Genomic DNA, 21090 nt, shown 5'->3' on the forward strand with positions numbered 1-21090 from the left:
TCTGGCGCCAGTCCCTCCTACCGTGGACATCACCGGAAGGAGTCGCATCGCCGATGGACTATCGTTGTCACAGGTCATTTCAACTCCATCCGAAGGCACAGCTGGAGGCAGTGCTGGAGGGAGGTGCTATTTGCAGCCCGGAGAGACAGACAGACCTCCGGATGACTCACGGGACCTGCGTGGCCGCGATGGCTATCTCGCCGTTCAGGGAAGTGGAGAGGGGTTATCGGGATACGGATGTTGGGTCCGGATGATGAATAGTGGAGGGGGAAAGGGCCAGAGGAGGAAGGGGGAAGACGCCCGCCGGCGGGGCAGACTTGCGCGGCGACATGGGGCGTGCGGCGGCGGCGCTGGCGGCGGTGGTGGCGGTGCTGGCTGGGCGGCTGGCGGGCTTCAACGTGGACACGACCTACCCCCTGGTGTGGGAGTCCCACCAGAGGGCCAGCTACTTCGGCTACACGGTGGCCCTGCGGGACCTGGGCGGCGGCGACTTCAGGTGAGGCAGGGCCCGCAGCCGAGATCCTGTGAGGCCGGGTTTATAGAAAACGCAAGAACGCAGAAACGCAAGAACGCAGGACGCGACAACCGCAAGAAATTCACAGTCGTTTATAAAAAAAAAACGCTATGACGCCGGCCATCGCCAACGTCAAAAAATAAAATTTCAGGAATAAGTCATGATTATTTTTAAAATTTTTGTTGTACCTATCGTACAGGCAGGGAAAATTTTTGGATAAGCTGAACAAGAAACTCATCAGCTTCCTCCATTCTCGCTGTATTCACTAGAAGAATGCCAGCCCAAAACATAAATAAAGAAACACAAGCGTAAAGGTGGGTCTACACTGTGTAACAAAACAAGTTATAAAATGTTATATTACAAAGTTATACAACATGTTACAAAATGAAAAGAATGAAAATTATATTACAAGTTACACAACAAAGTTATATAACTTGTTATGAAAACGTGACGAAAAATGTTATATAACACCATGTTTTATAACAAAATAAGTGTTATAAAACAAGTTATATGTTTCCCATGCAGTGTCGGTAAAGATCAAAGGAAGTTAAATAACTTGTTGTATAACATGTTGGCCGTTTGTCCACACTGGTATACATATTTAAAAACATGTAACATGTTATGAAACAATTTGTATTACTTGTTATATAACTTATTATATAACTTGTTATGTAACATGTTATGAAACAAGTTGTATAACTTGTTGTATAACATGTTACAAATATAACATGTTTTTGTTATATAGTGTAGACCCACCTTAACGCTTACAATCGCAGAGCCTTCTATATGCATTACATGACAGTTTCAGTTTTTCACATACTAAAGCAACCAGTATATAAGGCCGAAACGCAAGGAGAAAACGCAAGAAGTAGAAAGTTGAACAACTTCTGCGTTGCGTTCTTGCGTTCTTGCGTGTCTTGCGTTTTTTATAAACGTGCTGGTAGAAGAGTTAAGGTTGGACTTTTACCGTAGTTGCGTTTCTTGCGTTTCTGCGTTCTTGCGTTTTCTATAAACCCGGCCTGGAAGGATCACTTTCAACTGTTTTCAATGCTGTGTTCTAAAATTACTTCGATGATTTCGTTAAAAAACCTCGTAAATACATAATATTGATAAATAAATTACACACACATGTCAAGTTTGAATTAAAGACATGCTTACAAAAAACACACCTGTAAACCGGCATCAGATGTAGACTACTGCATACTTGCAAACACACAATTCCTGACGCTTTCGTGTATGAGGAAAGTCGGCCTCTAATTGGGAGGAAATGCATTATTTTAGTCCTCTAAGGATCACAATTATTAATTCTTCCAGAATAATATCTCTGTAACCTTATTTAGGTAGGTTGCCATTATTTTCTTATGATGTATTAGCTTTTTTATTTTTTTAATCGTGTAAGGGAGAGGTCCATGTGTGAGGAGAACTGTCGAGAGGGATGGGCAATGGAGCCCATCGCAGGGAAGTCGGAACAAGCGGGGGGGGGGGGGCAGCAGGGGCGAGTCGCCCCCGTGCTGTTATGCATGGGGGGGGGGGGGAGCGAGAGTAGCATTTCGCCCCCCTCCTTTTCCCAGAATAAATGTTTGGTCCTAGTAGTATTTTTCTCAACCAGTAGTTAACAAACGTTGCATTGGTGAATTTTTTGAACCTGAAAATTATTTACAGAAAAGTGTTATTTTTATATGACAGAAACCATGTGAAAGTGAAAAGATAGTTGTAAAGTGAATTTATGTAAGTGAAATGTTAAAATATGAATGTCTAATTACTGTGAAGTAGGCCCTATATCTCACTAAAAATTTTGTATATCACCAGTATAATTTTTTTTAATTGTTATATTTTATAAATAGTGGTTTTGTGTGAAATTGCTATAGTTGTCATGAATTAGTGAAATTGAGGACAGTAATTGATTTGAGTTATATAATTAGAAATATATTTCAAAAATTAAAATTGTCTGTATCTGAATATTTTCAAGAACCAGTACGAATCAGTTCAATTTTAAGATCTAATTTTTCAGGGATAAAACATTGCAGTATTTTCCTGGAAATAGAGCCATACATAATAAGATTATTATTTGCTTTAAATGTTCAAATTACGATAATGTAATGAATTATTTATAAGCTTTTTAAGATTAATATCTTAAATTTATTTCTTAGCAGTTGATAAACACTTGGATTTCAGTCCGCTGGAACTCATATCGTAGTAGTTTTTAATGTAGTAACATATTATTTAAGTTGAAAAATAAAAATTCAGTAAAAAATTTATTTTGAAAATTCCTAGAAATAATATGTTCAAGCTACCAATGTTCACAGGTTAAGGAACCAAAAAAATATCTATTGACATTAAAATTCCAAGACCGAAGCTAAGGGGTAGATCACATGGGTTAGGTTATTTGTCACCCTCTACCCACGATATTTTAATCCATATTTAACACATACTACGTCATCAAATTCTTGGAATGGTATATTTAATATTTTGGTTCGGAAACTCATTAAATAGCACAATTTTTCATCTAAAATTCCAAATTTTTCCGGGGGAGGGCCATCTGTTCTTTCTTTTGAAAGATATTTGTGCATTGGCAACATGTGTTATTGAACATAGTTTGCATTTATTGAAAGCTTTTTAAAATAATTCTGATGGTTTGTTTACGTCACTGTGGAAAAGTCGTTGGAAGTCGTTTTCACTGTTTTTTATTTTTTACGGTTGGTTAAGTTTTGTATTCACGTAATTTTATTTTGTATTTTTTTGTTTGTTTTAGAGTCCGTCGTTAGGAAGTGTCAAGGGGGAAAAGGGGGGGGGGGATCTCCGGGGCCCAGGGAGGCCCCAGTTTCCAGATTTTATTTATAGTTATAGTGTTTATAGAACTAATAGGAAACCTTAGAAGTAATGCAATACCCACAGCCATGGCCATAGTGACGTTTATAATTTTTAGATTTTTTTTTTTAACTACGGGATTTCATAAATAGTACATTAAATAGTAGGGGAGGATGTTCGACGAAATGATTTGCCATTTGAGCCCTTCGTTTCTCTCGATGGCCTTGGTCCAGACACCAAGTAGCTACGGTTTACAGACCGCGCGAGCGAGCTACAAAGCGGAACATTTTTGAGTTAATCATTTAACGGCTTATTTGCCGAAAGATCTTTCAAATCATTTGTCATGGCGGAAGGGGTAGCTGCAGGGCCGGGCGACCGCCCAATGCCCGCACTTCTACTACCGAAGCACCTGTCATGTAAAATGGTTGTCAATGAATTGTAGAATCAGATTTATTATAATATTATAATATTATATGAAGTCCATAAAATATTGTCCCAGTTCAATGGTATATTATAACTCTTAAATTAGACTATTTATAACAAATCAAACATCCTAGTTTGTTTTTTTACAAATGTTTAATACGTGCTCATTTAGTTATACGGCACACATCCAACCTAAAGTCTAATTCTTCCCACACTATTGTTAACAAGTCAGGAGTAATGGAAGCAATGGCCTCTTCAATTCTGTGTCTCATCTATGGCAAATTACCAAGTAGTGTGGCGGAACGTAGACACGATATTTTATAAATCCCCAAACAAACAAAAATCGCATGGCGTTATGTCAGGTGAACGTGGAGGCCAGCGAGAAAGAGCTCTGTCGTCTCGACCATTACGACCAATCCAACGGTCATGGACTATGACGTTCAACCACTCTCGTATCAAATAGATTCTAATGGGGAGAGGCCCCATCTTGTTGCCGAATAAAGAGTACAGGTTCACCTTCTACTAATAGCCATTTTTCGTAGATGGCGCTGCAAGCGAGAAAACAACAAAGCAGTACTAGCACATGCGCCTATCTAAAACTGTTTTGAGTTACTCTTTGTGACCTTGAACCAAAACTCTACAATGCTTACAGTTGATACTATAAAATTTTTAACTGGAACATTCTTTTATGGATATATGTATAACGTGAACGTAATTTATTAGTTTTTTCAACAACGCTAATATCATACTTATTTTCTTTTCTTATAATTTTAACTTATAAATAAATGAGCAAAACCGTCGTCGAAATTTAAGTTCCTGGTTGGCTTATAAACGGGCCCGAAAGTCTATATGAGCCACTACATGTCGGCCCTGAGTTGGTTAAGTTTCGTGTTACTTTGTGGGTCCGAGTTTAAAAAAAAAAGTGTTTGTTATGTCATTATAAGTGCATTTAAGTATGTTCTGCGCCAGTTAAATACTTCTCATTTAAAAACTAAAAAAAGTTTTGTTTGAACGTTACAAAACAATCCTACATGGTATTTTTACATATGAATTTGTAGTTCTGTTGGCAAATATAAGCCATCGACGCCTCTTGCGCAGAAGACGATTATTGGTCTATATTAAGTATATATTCAAATATACATGGTCGCGTCAGGTGGTTAGTGGCCGAGTTTCGTAGCTTAATGGACACATAAAAACTACTCAACTTTCTTTTTTAATTCTAGACTTAGCATAGCATCGCTCGATTTACGATAGTTATCACACAATATTGGAATTCCCAAGTATATACAGTGAGCATATAGGCTAATCTGTTTTAAAGTTGATATATAGGTCTGTCAACCTGTTTAGGTAAAAAGATACCCGGTAAAAAAAAACAAGAGCAGTGAAAAATTCATTTGGATTTCTATATAATCGCTGCAGACACAAAGTGCAGCGATAAAATTGCATTCTGTAATCATCAAAAGTTGTATACTGAAAGAACCATATGCGAAAAATTTTAATTTTCTCAAGAAAATTATTTGAAAGAAAGATTTAGCCAGAAATAATTCTATTTAAACGTACCAACTTAAAAAATTTTAAGGAACGAATTTGGAGTTTTTTTTAATGGTCAGTCACACATGTAACTGGTTTCAGCAGAGCTGATTAAGGTGACTGGCCGTTCGCTTTCCTTAGCATGAAAGACCGATAAGGAAGTTTCCTCATACAAGAGGAAAATTCTCACTCTTCCGAGATTATGAAACCGAACCCCGTAGAAAATCTGACTCACCAGACGTGAGTGATGATCACAGAAACAAAAGGTCAGACCAGTGGCGGATCTCGTTTGGGCCAGGAAGTGAGGGGTGAGGGGAGGTGTGCTCTTCTCTTCGGCAGTGACACAAGATAAAATTAAATTTCATTGAAAAAAAAAAGTTTCTTTTTTCACATCAACGAACTCCTTAATGTGTAAGACACTAATTTAAGATGTTTGCATGTTACGTGTTGACTTGCGAGCTTTCGTATGGGAAATAATGTTTAATTAAGAACGAATTAAAACTATATGCAGTCCAACCATAGTGCGTTCGGGTTGAAATAAACGCTTTTGAGATAAATACACACAAAAAAAAACCAAATGTTGCAAGCTTGTTATGTATCATCACCGTCATAATAGCACTCAACAGCCAGGAAACAATTCAGACGCAAAAGCAAGCGAAATTGGTGACAGTTCTCATAGTGCCAGCCAGTGGGGGATTTAGAAAAAAATTAAAAAAATTGAACATGTGTATTAAAAAAAAACTTACATTATTGTGACATTAACCCACTGACATATGGGCCTACAGTAGAAGCCGTAGGCAACGTTGCTTCTTACTCGGTAACATACTGTCTTCACTGATTTTTTGCAAATATTTTCATAACTTTGGGGAAGGGGATATATCCTCTATCCCCCCACCCCTTGCTTCCGGCACTGGCATCAGCATCCTGTTTAATGAGAAGTACATCTGTAATCGTACTTCCTGCGATTACAGATGTATTCATAACCCGCTGCAGTACATAACGTCACAATAATTCTCTTCTCGATAGCTACCAGTCGGGTTTTCAAAGCTGCTTTAGTACATGCACTGTCCTAATTAACGTTTCAAAAAATAGGAATCTTCAATGTATGTAGACTAAAGGCCGTCGAGAGAAATTAAGAGCCCGGGGGGAAATACGAGGGTTATTTTTTTTTCAACCTCCGATCGGTTGTAATAAAAAACGGGAATGAATTGGGAAATTATTTTAATGTCAAAAGAAACGTACATCTTTACTCTATTTTTCCACATAATCACCGTGCAGATTGAGGCATTTGTCGTACCGATGCACCAGCTTTCCAATACCCTCTGCATAAAATGATGCCTCCTGCCTATTCAGCCACGTTTTAACAGTGCCCTGCAGTGTGATTACAGTTTCATTTCTCCATGGCATGCCCATTAATCGATACCCTAATCGCTCGTACATGAATCGACACGTCTCGTAGTGTTTACCCCCTTCCACCAACCATGTGGAGCGGCCAACTCACACCTCAAGATTTCGATGGGAAGTGTTTGATCACCCTCCTTACAGTCCGGATTTGGCACCGAGTGACTATCACCTTTTCCCCACGTTGAAAAAGTGGCTTGGAGGACGACGCTTCAACACCAATGATGAACTGCAGAGCACTGTTAAAACGTGGCTGAATAGGCAGGAGGCATCATTTTATGCAGAGGGTATTGGAAAGCTGGTGCATCGGTACGACAAATGCCTCAATCTGCACGGTGATTATGTGGAAAAATATAGTAAAGATGTACGTTTTTTTTGACATTAAAATAATTTCCCAATTCATTCCCGTTTTTTTTATTACAACCGATCGGAGGTTGAAAAAAAAATAACCCTCGTAATTTTGTTGGGCTCCATCCCTATTACTTAATTCACAACTCAACAAAACCCTCACTATTAATAAAAGCAAGAGAAATTATAACGTGGTATGAATAGGACAAAACTAAGTGATTTTGAACAGCATTTTAAGAAAATATTTCTAATTTTTCTTTCAATAAAACTAATTTTCATTCCTTTTATATCTTTTCAAAAAATATGACAATTTTTTTTTTTAAAACATAACAATTTACGCATTACTGAACAACTTAAAATATAACATAAATGTACTACCGAACAACCTATAGTCATATGAGCGAACGTTTCAATAATACAATCAAAATTCAGTGGTCGCGCAAGTTTTGATTCAATGTATAATGTTCAGAGATCAGTAAATTTTTTTGACCCACTGTTGATCTCGGGCAATTATTTATCCTGCTAAGCACACTGAAAGATCTTTCTGCTTGAACAACAGAAACAGGAATTACGCAGAAAATGCGTACACACACTGTCGGAAATAAATTATCAATATTGAGTTCTGTCAATTGTTGAGTAATTTTAGGGTGCATGACATTTGTTAGCCTTTTCTTCTTTTTGATGATTTTCCTGGAAAAATTTATCACATTGCAATTTACGTGACTTGCGTTTTTAAATAAAGAGATAAAATAAAAAAGGGACACGTATATATAATATTTAACAAATCTGCTCTCATATATCTAACTCTGAACAAAATTAAACACCATGTATAATTAATATTTCACGTAACAAATATTTTTTAAGCCATCTTATTTATTATCTGCATGTTCATCTATACACACCACTGTTTCTTGCGTGAGATTTCGAATCTTTGTACTTACAGGTCATTTAATTAATATTCCAAACTGGAGACAAACTTATCGAAAAAAAGACACAAAAACACTCATATATTACGATTATGCTTCATTGTAATGTATGTGTGCGTTGTACGAACTGCAACACGCTAAAACGAATTAAAAGGGTCGAAAAATCAAGGAACGTAAATAAACCTGAGTTACTGGCTGCAACCGTAGCTGTCCCGCACATTATCTTGAAATAACATCTCCCTCACACAACATTCACTTGTCGTGGCAAGCAGATTTTTCATTGCCTTATCAGGTTTTTAACATTCCGCCACCAAACGATAACACAGCCTCCTCCTCATCTATGATGAAACAAAATATCTTATATAAAGTCTACAGCCACACTGAAGTCTACAGCCACACTGAAGTCTACGGCCACACTGAAGTCTATAGCCACACTGAAGTCTACGGCCACACCGAAGTTTACGAAACGAATGCGTGTGGTTTGCTGAACTCGTAGCTCGCGGCCCTGTCGCACTGTTGTTTTCTCGCTTTCAACACTTTCCAACATGCTGTGTCAAATAAAGTTGGAGGGTTATGACGTCACCGGTGACATGTTTGTTTTACAAGTTGGATGAATGGATTTTTTCCATCAATATTTTGCACGAAGGACAGGTTCTAAAATATGTTGGATGTGGGATGCAATCGTGCCTATCAAAAACGGAAATGACATCCGTTTCCGTCACAACGAATCTTTGAGATGGCAAAGAACACATGGGCGATTAAAGATGTTATTAAACTATTAAAGTGAAATAACTAAATAATGATAATATGAATGTCGCATGCGAAATAGCTTTACATGGAAAAAGGAAATCATGTTTATATAGCTTTACAAAAATCACCTACAGTTTATTTTTATTATTTAACCAACATCATTGTGAGTTAAATTTATATATGTTAAGGAAAATTATAAATCGATAAATGGCATAACAAGTTCAAAATTTCAATCAAGCTCTTGCTGAGTTATTTAATTTCAAAATGAGATTAAAAATTTGTAAAGAATGCAATAGCTCAGACCAAAAATAAACTTTGATAGTGTGGCATGATTTAAAACGTATTTGAGGTTATCTGTCGAAATTCACGTGACGGAGAAGAAGATTGTTTCCCGTCTGACAGTACTTCTCCAGCTCTGTTGCCGAATGCAGCTGGTGAGAACAAACATCGGACAGCGTGACAGGACCTCGAGGGCCGGCGCGGCAGGGGAGTGAAAGTCTCTGGCGACGCCGCGATGCAGACGCGCTTGGCGCACAAAAGACGAGCGAGCCCCGCGGCTCCGCCCGTTGCCCGTCATCGCGGGCAATCTTATCAGCAGCAAGCAGCAGCAGCCGCGCCATCTTCCTGCCGCGCGGTGACGTCACACTTCCGCCCGGCTCAGCGGGCCGCGCCTGGTGCGTCGACGGGCCGACGGCGGTCCCAGCTGTCCGTCCCAGAACACAATAGTGTTGTCATGTATTAAAAAATTCGGGGGAAATAAAAAAAATAACCAATACTACACAAAGATTCCAGATAAAGAGCTATTCGTATTTACAGTTGTAGACAAAAATAAAAAAAATAAAAATATTCTCCACAATAGTGTTGTCATGTATTAAAATTCGGGGGAAGTAAAAAAAATAACCAATACTACACAAAGATTCCAGATAAAGAGCTATTCGTATTTACAGTTGTAGACCAAAATTAAAAAAAAATATATTCTCCACAATAGTGTTGTCATGTATTAAAATTCGGGGGAAGTAAAAAAAATAACCAATACTACACAAAGATTCCAGATAAAGAGCTATTCGTATTTACAGTTGTAGACAAAAATAAAAAAAATAAAAATATTCTCTACAATAGTGTTGTCATGTATTAAAATTCGGGGGAAGTAAAAAAAAAATAACCAATACTACACAAAGATTCCAGATAAAGAGCTATTCGTATTTACAGTTGTAGACCAAAATTAAAAAAAAATATATTCTCCACAATAGTGTTGTCATGTATTAAAATTCGGGGGAAGTAAAAAAAATAACCAATACTACACAAAGATTCCAGATAAATAGCTTTTCGTATTTACAGTTGTAGACCAAAATTAAAAAAAAAAAAAAAATTCTCCACAATAGTGTTGTAATGTATTAAAATTCGGGGGAAATAAAAAAAATAACCAATACTACACAAAGATTCCAGATAAAGAGCTATTCGTATTTACAGTTGTATACCAAAATTAAAAAAAAAAAAAATATATTCTCCACAATAGTGTTGTCATGTATTAAAATTCGGGGGAAATAAAAAAATAACCAATACTACACAAAGATTCCAGATAAATGGCTTTTCGTATTTACAGTTGTAGACCAAAATTAATATATATATATATATATATATATATATATATATACATATATATACATATATATATATACATATATATATATATATATTTTCTCGTTTGTACAAATGAATGCATCTACGTTACATTTTTTTCCATTCCGTCACAGACATTAAAACAAATTGAAGAAAAACAAAGATAGCCACGATTACAATACTTGTGGCTGTAATAAACTGAGATCGACATTACATACTTTATTATAAAGGTACTTTTAATTCATCCTTTGTACGAATTAAAGGTTTCGCAAACATACAGCAGATAGAGAAGCAGAATTTTGGGATAATATTACTGGATGTGGGTACATAAATAGGTAGTACCGTACTGGTAATTTATAAAGTAAATGTATAAATAACTATACAAACGTGCACTGGATAGGAGTCGGGACTTTTTGCAGTGAAATTATATCTTATTTTTTTTTTTTTTTACATTCTTTGGGTACACGGGGACTTCTGGAAGGGGTATGGTTTGGGATTTGTTTCGTGTACAGTTTACTTTGTTTTTTGTCGATATCAACATCCGTGATTCAGAACAATTTATCATTGTTTTGGTTTTATTATGTGTATATTTAGTACACTGTGTTGTATGTACAGTACCTACGTTCGGAAATTGTTGGGCATACATTTAATGGTCGCAGGGAATAACAAAAATTTATATTTTTGTTAAGAAACATTAATCCCCAATTGCAACTCTAATTAATTACGGCGTGAACAGCAGCGCGCAAATTTGAATTTCGCGCGCAAAATGCACCACTCAATTGGCTGAGAGGATGCGCGATCGTAGCGTAATGACGTTCAAACGATCTGCGGGTAGCAGGCAACGAGCCGTGCACAGACGTTTTGAACTGGCCCAGAGTTAGCCATCCGAATATATGATCGAAGGTGTGGGCCAAAAATTTAATTTCGATCGCGTCGTGTGGCCGGGATGTTACTGAAATGAGAATGAAAATTTGGTTTTCGGATGTTGGTTAAAATTGGGTTTTAGCGATAAAATTATTATTCACGCATTTTTAAGGTTTTAATTACTAAATTCGTTTTGGAAATATATATAAAAAAGTTCACCTACAATGAAATTTCAGAATAAATATTAATAATGGACCAGACAATTTATTTTCCGAAACAAATCAGTTTTAAGTTAAAAAACACTTGTAAACACTTAGGGCCTATGGCTGTCGTGCGTTGTGCATGTAAATGCAGTAAACATTTAGCGTGTTGTTGTTAATTTCTATTTTTCATTCGGTTGAAAATGGCATGCCCATAATAATGCGATACTAGTCGACCCGTGGTGGAAATCCGCAGTGCGCACCAAATAGTTTTGTGTGGCATTCCATTTTTTAAAGATTTGTGAGAAATTACATTTTGAAGAAGAATCGAAAAAAAGTAAACGGGTGTTGGTACAAAAGAAGACATGTAATTGAACACACCAGTACAAATAGCTGTTACGTATCTTCAATACGAACTGATGCTATGAGAAGTAAATGTAAAAGGTTATTTTTGTAGGTTATGTTTGTGATACAAAATATCAGCAGTAATTTCAAAAGTACTTACTTATAAGAAAAGTCTGACGTGCCAGAAGTTTTGGTTAAGTGTTTTTTTTGGGTAGAATTTTTTGGTTAAGTTGAAGGATCCTCTATGATTTCTTTATCATAAGTTCTATTTATTATGACGGACGTGCAATTTAAAAAAGAAATATATAAATGCTTATATTTCAAGTGGATATCTGATTTGATATTTATCGATTCCTGTTCGATATCTATCGAAAACTCGACGCATCCATTAAAGGACCTCTTCTTAGATTATTTTAAATCTCAAATTTTAGAGAAGCGGTACTTTTTTAGACCGTGGGTCTATTTTTCGTCTTTAGCCGGCACGATAAGCTTTAAAATGAGGGGTAAATCATGGAATTTGATAAACGAATAAGGAAGATCTCGCGGACCGACAGAGTAGGTCCCATAATTTTTGTCCCATGTATGGGGCTTCCCTAACCAACAAATTTTGTTGAGCAAGCACTTGCTACGTCGGAACAGAAAAACAGGTTGCTTACAATGTTTATGGCTGCGTTCAGACATTTGAAAACTTATGTGCGTACGCAAATAAACTTCTACGTGTTTGTATTTGGTATATAATGTAATTATTTAAATGCCATATCATAGGAAAAAAATAGGAATGATCCACATTGGGTTCGTAACAGGTGATGAACATGCTCTTTCATTTTCAGTTCATGGGCAGTGGTTTTGTTTTGTTTGTTGGTTTCTGTGTTTGAGATGGGCGTGAATGGCATAGGTGACTTGCCAGTGATAATCATAAGTGATATCTTAGCGCGGGAATGGAATTGGCCGTGAGAGGTGGGAATAACTTATAGAAGAAAAGAAATTGAGAGTAAAGTAGATATCCTTGCCATAAGGCGGAAGCCCAGCTGCAAGCGTATTCTTGAATTGATTTTAAAATTAATTTAATTGAATTGTTGCAGGGTGGTGGTGGGAGCACCCAGAGCCAACTCCTCGTACGAGAGCCATGCACAGTTGCAGGAGCCGGGGGCCGTGTATCAGTGCAGTGTCCAGGAAACTACGTGCGAGCAGCTGACCCTCAGCTTGTCAGGTACGTATGTTGTGTGTCCTATTCACACACACTCTCTTTTTCGTTACTTTGCTTTCAGGTGGACTCTTGGTGAAGGTTTCATGCTCTTAGATGCTGCAGGTAGACAGGTGTGTCCTTTACTTGCTTTGCTCATGCTTTGGGCAGCACAGTGATGCAGATTTATATGTATGTGTGTATTTGTGCACGTGCGTGTGTGTGTTTGCACGCATGTGTGTGTGTTTGTATGCACACATGTGTGCGCACATGTGCATATTTATATATATAAATTTGAAATGTGCTTCTCATGCAGAACACATAAGAAACATTAGCAACACCCAAAAACACAATTTTCGTAAATTTATTTTCATTTTGTTTTGGTAAAGCATGTATGTAAACGTCACAACTAAGTACCATTTAGATATGAATGCAGATAAATCTGATGATTGGTTTACAGTGATACATTGGTGGCATGTGCTTGTCTGATTTTGTTTCTAGGAAATACGATTCACAACCTAGAAACAGGCTTCAGCTACACGGACAGAAAAGACTACAGTTGGCTCGGAGGGTCTATCGCTGTTCGACAGACTCCCCGCAGTCCTCTGTTGGTATGCGGCCACCATGTTTATAAAGCGTTCAAAAGTAATATCAAACATTTGATTGTCTCAGTTCTGTAGACTTGCAAAATGACTAATAGGTTGGCCTTTTATTTATTTTTAGTATGAACATCATGTTGGATGCAAGGAAAATTTGGTAAATATTTACAATCGCGGTAGATGCCAAAAAAAATGCTAAAAATCCGAAAATACTTTTATTCCATGCTCTTTCACTTCCTCTTTTCAAATCAACCGGCGGAGATAAGAAATTCTAAATACTTTAGGAGATATGGAATTTTTAAATTTTGAACATGTAGAGTAGCGGTATTTGCGAAAAATAATTCTAAAAATCTGAAATTACTTTTATTATATGCTCTTTCACTTCCTCTTTACATTAAAACCGGCGGAGATAAGAAATTCCAAATACTTTAGGAGATATCGAATTTTTAGATTTTCATCACAATACCTGTGAATTCAGGCGGCCACCATTGTTTCTTGTTTACGAGACGAGTATGATTTTTTTCCGCGTAGGTGAACCGACCATTGTTGCTTGTTTACGTTTATGATTTTTTATTTTCGCGACGTAGGTAGAACGACTACATCATTTTCTACTAATGGCAAAGGAATGTACCCGCCTCTAACATATCTGAGTTTTTAACGTTTCAAATTTTAATGTTTTATTTGTTGCGCAAGTAATAAGTAAAAAAATTACGTGAGTTCCTACCGTTCATCCTTTGTCCCGGTTTGTTAGGTCAGGTCAGCTACATTATAAATACTTTAAAACTAAACAACCATTAAAATTAACTTATAATATTTTTAATGTCTGCTTAGTTTGAAAGTATTAATAAAGTAACTGACCTGACCTAATCGACCATTTTAATTAATTAGGCATTCACGAACGGTAAATCAAGACGCACATAAAGTTCTGCCATTCCCGATTACACCCGAACCATTTACCTTCGGGCCAACCTCGGTTTTATTTATTAATATTTATATTTCTCTGTTTATTTTAATGTAGCTATACTAACCTAACTAACCGTCCATAGTGTTTTAAAGTGTTTTAATGTAGCTAACCTAACATAACATAACTATAATAAAAGTATTTTCAGATTTTAATAGATACTCCTAAACAAGCAACAATGTAGTCGTTCACCTACGTCGCGGAAAAAAAAATCATACTCGTCTCGTAAACAAGAAACAATGGTGGCCGCCTGAATTCACAGGTATTGTGATGAAAATTTAAAAATTCGATATCTCCTAAAGTATTTGGAATTTCTTACCTCCGCCGGTTGTTTTGAAAAGAGGAAGTGAAAGGGCACAGAATAAAAGTATTTTCAGATTTTTAGCATTTTTTTTGGCATCTACCGCGATTGTAAATATTTACCGAAAATTTGAAAGATAAAAATTAAAAATTAAAAAATAATTTTTGTTTCCCTTCAGCAAAAAACAGATTGATCCAATATTACCAGCTTGGGAATGTGAATCAGTATTGTTGTGTACCTTTTTACTTGCTAACATAATTATGTCAATAGCTGGTAGTGTTGGTTGAGGAGGAGTAAATAAACTAGCCACTTTAATCCATTAAACATCTGTTAGAATGTAAGAAAAAGAATAGTTGATGCTGCATCAGTTCCCAATGTTTTTTTTTTTGAGCTGAGCAGTTAAAAAGTTTTTAGTCTTCCATTGTTATACTATGCCACTCGGGATGAATCAATCAGCAGGAGATTCTTCTATTTAATCTCAGGTGGCAATGAGAGAAACATACATAAAATATTACTGCGTTGGTTGGTGGTGTTTGTGCAGGAATATTCTGAATCACGGAAATGCTGCTCCAAATAATCAAACAGCAGATTTACTAACACTGTACTGTAATTGTTTCAGCCATTTTTCAGCAGGAGTGTAATTTTTGTTTATGTTACCAGGTATGTGCCCCACGCTGGAAAAACAGTATTTACAAAAATTTCTTCTTCATGAATGGCATGTGTTACTGGTTACCTGCAGACTCAGAACCAACTTCAAATGCTCGAATTGTCTATCCATTAAGTGGCAATTGTAAGTATAAGTTCACATAGGCTGTTGCAGAGGGAATGTCAAATTGTTGCAGTTATTTACCAAAGTCTATAACTAGTTTACTTACCTAACCTTGATGGTTGTTTTTAATTCACACACAATTATTTTAAATAGGATAGGAAAAATTAAGAGTTGATGAAACTTAAGGCTTAATACTAATTTATAATTGTATAGGTAGGTTGTAGGTTCATTCTGTCATATTTGTACCTATCCACATGTTTACTATGAGTTTTAAATTTCATCATACCAAATACATATTTATCTGGAAAAAGCAAAAAAAAATGTAAATCCTAAAATACATTTCACATAACTGTAACAATATATGAAACAAGCCTTGAAATTTGCTTTGTGTATGTTATGTATAGACCACGCGGACATGGCGGCGGCTGATGCTCGACTGACTGAGTGACGCATCGGTCTGTGTTGCCAACCTGAGTCACCAAATATCCTCATCCATACTATATACAACACTTCCCCCCATTTAATTTGTCACGTAATCATCTAACTTTCTTGGTGGCACTCGATGTCTCCTCGAGGACCTGTCCTGAGTACGGCCTAGTACAGAACTGGAAGGAAAACCCCTGAATGGAGGAGATCCTTGGGAGATCCCCGGGCTGTTTCCATATCCAGGCATCTCGGAAGCTGATTTTACGGGTGTCCCTGCTGCCGCTGTGGACTCATCTGCAGTCGTCCGACCCCGTTCGCCAGTTGGTTCTGCTGCTGTTATGGCCGCAGCTGCTGGCTGCTGCGTACCTTCACTGCTGGGGCGAACTCCGGATGCAAACTGGTGTGTCCGCTGCAAAAACGTCTGCTCCCTACAGGACACTGCCTCCCCAGGACACTGTCCCCTGTCTGGCTGGCTACTTCTTCGACGTAACTGATCGACGTGCCTCCTGTGTAAGCCTCCTTGCTCATCTTTGACCCCATATATCAGCAACCCTTCTACCCCAGAGATCCAGCCTGGTATCCACTTTGGGACTCTTCTATAATTCCGCAGCCACACTGCCTCACCTTCTCTGAAGTGTCGAACCCGCGTTGCTACCGTATTGTCCGCCTGACTTCTCTGAACTGTACCTGTTGCTGGATGGAGTTTTGTCAAAGCTGTCTGTAATGATCGCCCCATCAACAACTCCGCGGGAGTTTTCCAAGTGTTATTTTCCCCTTGTCTTGGCGTAGTGCGCCATGCCAACAGCGTCCGTGCTATTCGAGTTCGCCAGTCACCCAATACCAGTTTACGGAGTTTCACCTTGAAAGTTTGCACCGTCCTCTCCGCCAACCCATTACTCGAAGGATGATAGGGTGGTGCGAAAACCATGTCAATGCCATTATTTTTTAAAAACTGTGCCATCTCTTGGGATCGGAAGGCTGTCCCATTATCTGCCACCACAGTGTCTGGCAGTCCATGATAACTGAATATGTCTCGTAATTCTTGAATTACGGCTGTTGCAGTCATACTTCCCACTTGCCTGACCTCTGGCCACTTGGAATACGCATCGACTACAATGAGAAAATTAGCTCCTTGAAATGGTCCCGCAAAATCTATGTGCAATCGAGACCATGGTTTGTCAGCTGTGGGCCAGGCTACTGCTTTAACCTTAGGTGGATTATTTTGACACTGCTGACAACTTTTGCATTCCTTCACAACCTGTTCAATTGCAGCATCTAGTTTTGGCCACCAAAAGTAACTCCTTGCCAACGCTTTCATATGCACCACCCCATCATGGTTTGCATGAAGCATGCTCATCACCTCTGTCCGTAACTGTGGTGGGATTACTACCCTGGATCCCCACAACAAACACTCCTTGTGAACAGACAGTTCCAGCTTCCGTCGAACATAGGGCTGCATCTCCTCTGTCACTTGATCTGGCCATCCATTTTGTGTATATGTCAACACCTTGCACAGTAAATGATCCTTCCCAGTCTCTCTTGCTATTGTCTGTGGATCGACAAACACTTCCCCCGCTTCTTCCAGCATGAGAATTTCACTGGGACCTGGAACTGGGAATGCAGGTGACTGCAGAGGCAATCTGCTAAGGGCATCAGCATGCTGTATTTGGGTCCCTGGTCTGAATTCTAGTTCAAAATCATACATTCCTAACATCAAACTCCATCTCAACAATCGCGGTGAAATGGTATCTGGAACAGGCTGCTTGGGATGGAGAAGGCGCAAGAGTGGCTTATGGTCAGTCACAATCTTGAACTGTCTTCCGATCAAATATTGTTTAAATTTGGACACCCCAAAAATGACAGCCAAGGCCTCTTTGTCCACCTGCGCGTAGTTTCGTTCGCTCTTTTGTAGTGTCCTAGACCCAAATGCGATTGGAGCTTCCGTCCCATTACCCAGATCATGGGCCAGCACTGCCCCTACCCCATACTCAGATGCATCACATGTTAAAACTAAGGGTTTGTTTAGGTCATAGTGTATCAAGACTTGCTCCGATCGTAAAAGCTGCTTGGCCTCTTCAAACGCCCTTGCGTGTGCATCTGTCCAGCACCATGGAGTGTTGGCATCCAGCAGTCTGTGAAGAGGCTCTAATACATCTGCTTTGTGACAAAGAAATCTCTCATAAAAATTCAAGAGACCCAAAAATGCCTGGAGCTCTTTTTTGTTACTAGGTTCTGGCGCATCGTGAACTGCTTCAACCTTACTTGAAAGTGGATGGATACCCATCTTGTCAATTCTGTGTCCCAGGAAAACAACTGAATCCACCCCCCAAACACATTTTTCACTCTTTAACCTAAGCCCTGCACTTTGCAACCGTCCCAGGACTTCACGGACACGACTCCAGTGCTCATTGTCACCTCCTCCGGATATTAATATATCATCAAGTAATACTACTGTACCAGGTATGCCAGCAAGCAAGGTGTCCATCAACCGCTGGAATATCGCTGGACCACTACTTATGCCAAATGGTAATCTCTTAACCTTGAACAACCCCTTCATGGTATTTACCGTAAGCAATTTTGCTGTGCCCTCATCTACAGTTACCTGCAAATATGCTTCCTCCAGATCCAGTTTTGAGAACAGCTGTCCTCCCTCTAGTACTGCTAGTGCTTCACTGACAGTGGGCAATGGGTACACACTAGTGTCACACACGCTGTTTACAGTGCCCTTATAGTTCCCGCAAAGCCGAATGGACCCGTCTTTCTTCAAAATGGGTATGACTGGAGTCGCCCAACCCGAAAAGTCCACTGGTTCATACACTCCACGCTGCACTAACCTATCTATTTCCTGGCTCACCTTGTCTCTCAAAGCAAATGGTATTGGCCGGCTCTTTTTAAACACAGGGTCACATTCTGGTGGAACTGTTATTGTCACTTGTGGTCCTACATATTTTCCCAGCTTATCTGCCTTAAACACATCCGGAAACTCCCTAACAATCCCTGCTGCCAAGTCTTCCCTAACCTTGTTCACCCCCACTAACTTAATTCCCAGAGGTGCAAACCAATCTCGTCCCAGCAAATTCGGCCCTTGTCCTTCCACCACTACCAACTCTAGGAGTACCGCTGACTCACGCCCCTTCAGTTGTACAGCAACTTCCATAACCCCCATCACCTGTAGATATTCGCTGGACCAGGTGCGTAATAACATGTCCTTCTTTGTCAGTGGAGGTTCCTGAGGCCACAGGGCCTTGTAAGTTCTCCCGCTGATAATCGATCGACCTGCCCCCGTGTCAACTTCCATCATCGCTGATTTCCCATCCAGCAACACTTCCACACACCACGGTTTCCTGGGCTGTTGTTCCCGCATATTGTACAGCGTATATTGCGTGGCAGCACCTTCCGAACAATCCTCTTCAAAATGCTGTACTTCCTGTGCCACTTCTCGTTGCGCTAGGTCGTTTGTTTTCGAAACTCCCTCATGCTTTTTTTTTGTGATACAAGCCCGCTCAATGTGTCCCCTCTTTTTACAGAACCGGCATACAGTGTTCCAATGTCGGCACGTGTCTGCTGCGTGCTGCCCATTACAGCGCCAACATAGCTGGTTCTCGTTGTCTCTTCCCTTCCTTATCGCTTCCCTTTGTCTTCCCAGTGATATAGTGTTCGACTTAACCGAACCCGCCGGTTTTGAATATCTTGACACGCCATTGTTCACTTTGTGTACACTCTCTTCCACTATTGTACTGTCTCTCAAGTCCGCCATGTTCTGTCCAGTCGCCTCTGTTGCCATCGCAATATCCACTGCTTCTTTCAAGGTTAGTTTCTCTTTAACGAGGAGAGCCTGTTGCACTGATTTATCCCTTACGCCGCAAACGAGCCGGTCGCGAAGCATTCGGTCGAGGTCCGAGAAATTGCAGTGTGTACTCAGCCTTCGAAGCTCTGCTATGTACACGGCGATCGTCTCCCCATCTTTCTGATCGCGCTTCAAAAACTTAAAAGTTTCCACAATTTCACTAGGCTTCGGGTGAAAGTGATTATTTAATATGGTGAAGACGTCCATCAAGGAAACCGACGCGGTCGACTTTGGTGATACTAGCGACGTCACCAGCCCGTACAAATCGGCGCCGCACACGGTATAAAACACTGCCCGCTTGGCCTCATCCTCCGTGATAGTGTTCGCGATAAAATAAAACTGTAACCGTTCGCGATAAGAATTCCACGATTCTTTCTCGGGCGCGAACTCTCCGATGGCTCCGATTAAGGCCATATTGTACACGAAATTGTTATCCGTTTTAACCTCGTCGCCAACTGTTATGTATAGACCACGCGGACATGGCGGCGGCTGATGCTCGACTGACTGAGTGACGCATCGGTCTATGTTGCCAACCTGAGTCACCAAATATCCTCATCCATACTATATACAACAGTGTACAATGCAGCACTTCAAGTAGGCTACTGGGAAGTAGGCTACTGCCCATGTAAAAACAACATGTGAAAATCAATCAGTGTGCTGTATTTTAGAGATATGATTTAATGACATTTATATTGTTTGGAAATGTTTGTATTTGTATGTTACGTACAATGAGACCAACTAAACTTAATGTGATTTAGATTTTACAGATATGGCTTGCTGGGAACTTAGGCTTGTATCAAACTGTCATGCCACAAACTATGTCACGGACGTCTAGACCTGTACATAGAGACTTAGTTCAGAATGTTTTGTGAAATCTTTATTAGTATCAGTATAAGCCTACATGATCTAGATCTCCTCGGTAGTCATTGTCCACCAAGGCAACACAATTATGTGACTAGGAAAAGGGTTTTGGTTCACGTATAAATTCAGGCATTACTCATGTTAAATCGTGAGCAGTGTGCTGGTCTTCTGGGGTCTGGAGTCCAATGTGATTGGAGGTACTATCTTCTATAGCATGTCAATATAATCCATGCCGTGACTGTTTATTGAACCATTGTATTATATTTCTCCACTGCAAAGGAGTAAACTGATGTTATAAACTGGCGCAACATGAAGGTGGTGCTGGTAGAATGTTTGTCTGCAGCAAAAACAATTGATGTTAGAGCATTTGACTGATTATGTCTACTGATTATAAATGAAAAAATAATATATGGC

The 21090-nt window shown here is 39.1% G+C and overlaps 1 protein-coding gene across 1 annotated transcript in view; it reads left to right on the forward strand.

Moving 5' to 3' along the window:
* Positions 1-296: 296 nt before the first annotated feature.
* The window catches only part of LOC134533042 (integrin alpha-PS5-like), a 65649-nt gene continuing 44855 nt past the window's right edge, over positions 297-21090 (forward strand). Inside the window, exons 1-4 of the mRNA XM_063370211.1 lie at positions 297-496; positions 12812-12939; positions 13414-13523; positions 15434-15563. Of these exons, the coding sequence (XP_063226281.1) occupies positions 330-496; positions 12812-12939; positions 13414-13523; positions 15434-15563 (535 nt within the window). The 5' untranslated portion in view covers positions 297-329. The remainder of the gene's footprint in view (positions 497-12811; positions 12940-13413; positions 13524-15433; positions 15564-21090) is intronic.

Source organism: Bacillus rossius, chromosome 6, assembly GCF_032445375.1.
Source record: "Bacillus rossius redtenbacheri isolate Brsri chromosome 6, Brsri_v3, whole genome shotgun sequence".
Lineage (NCBI taxonomy): Eukaryota > Metazoa > Arthropoda > Insecta > Phasmatodea > Bacillidae > Bacillus > Bacillus rossius.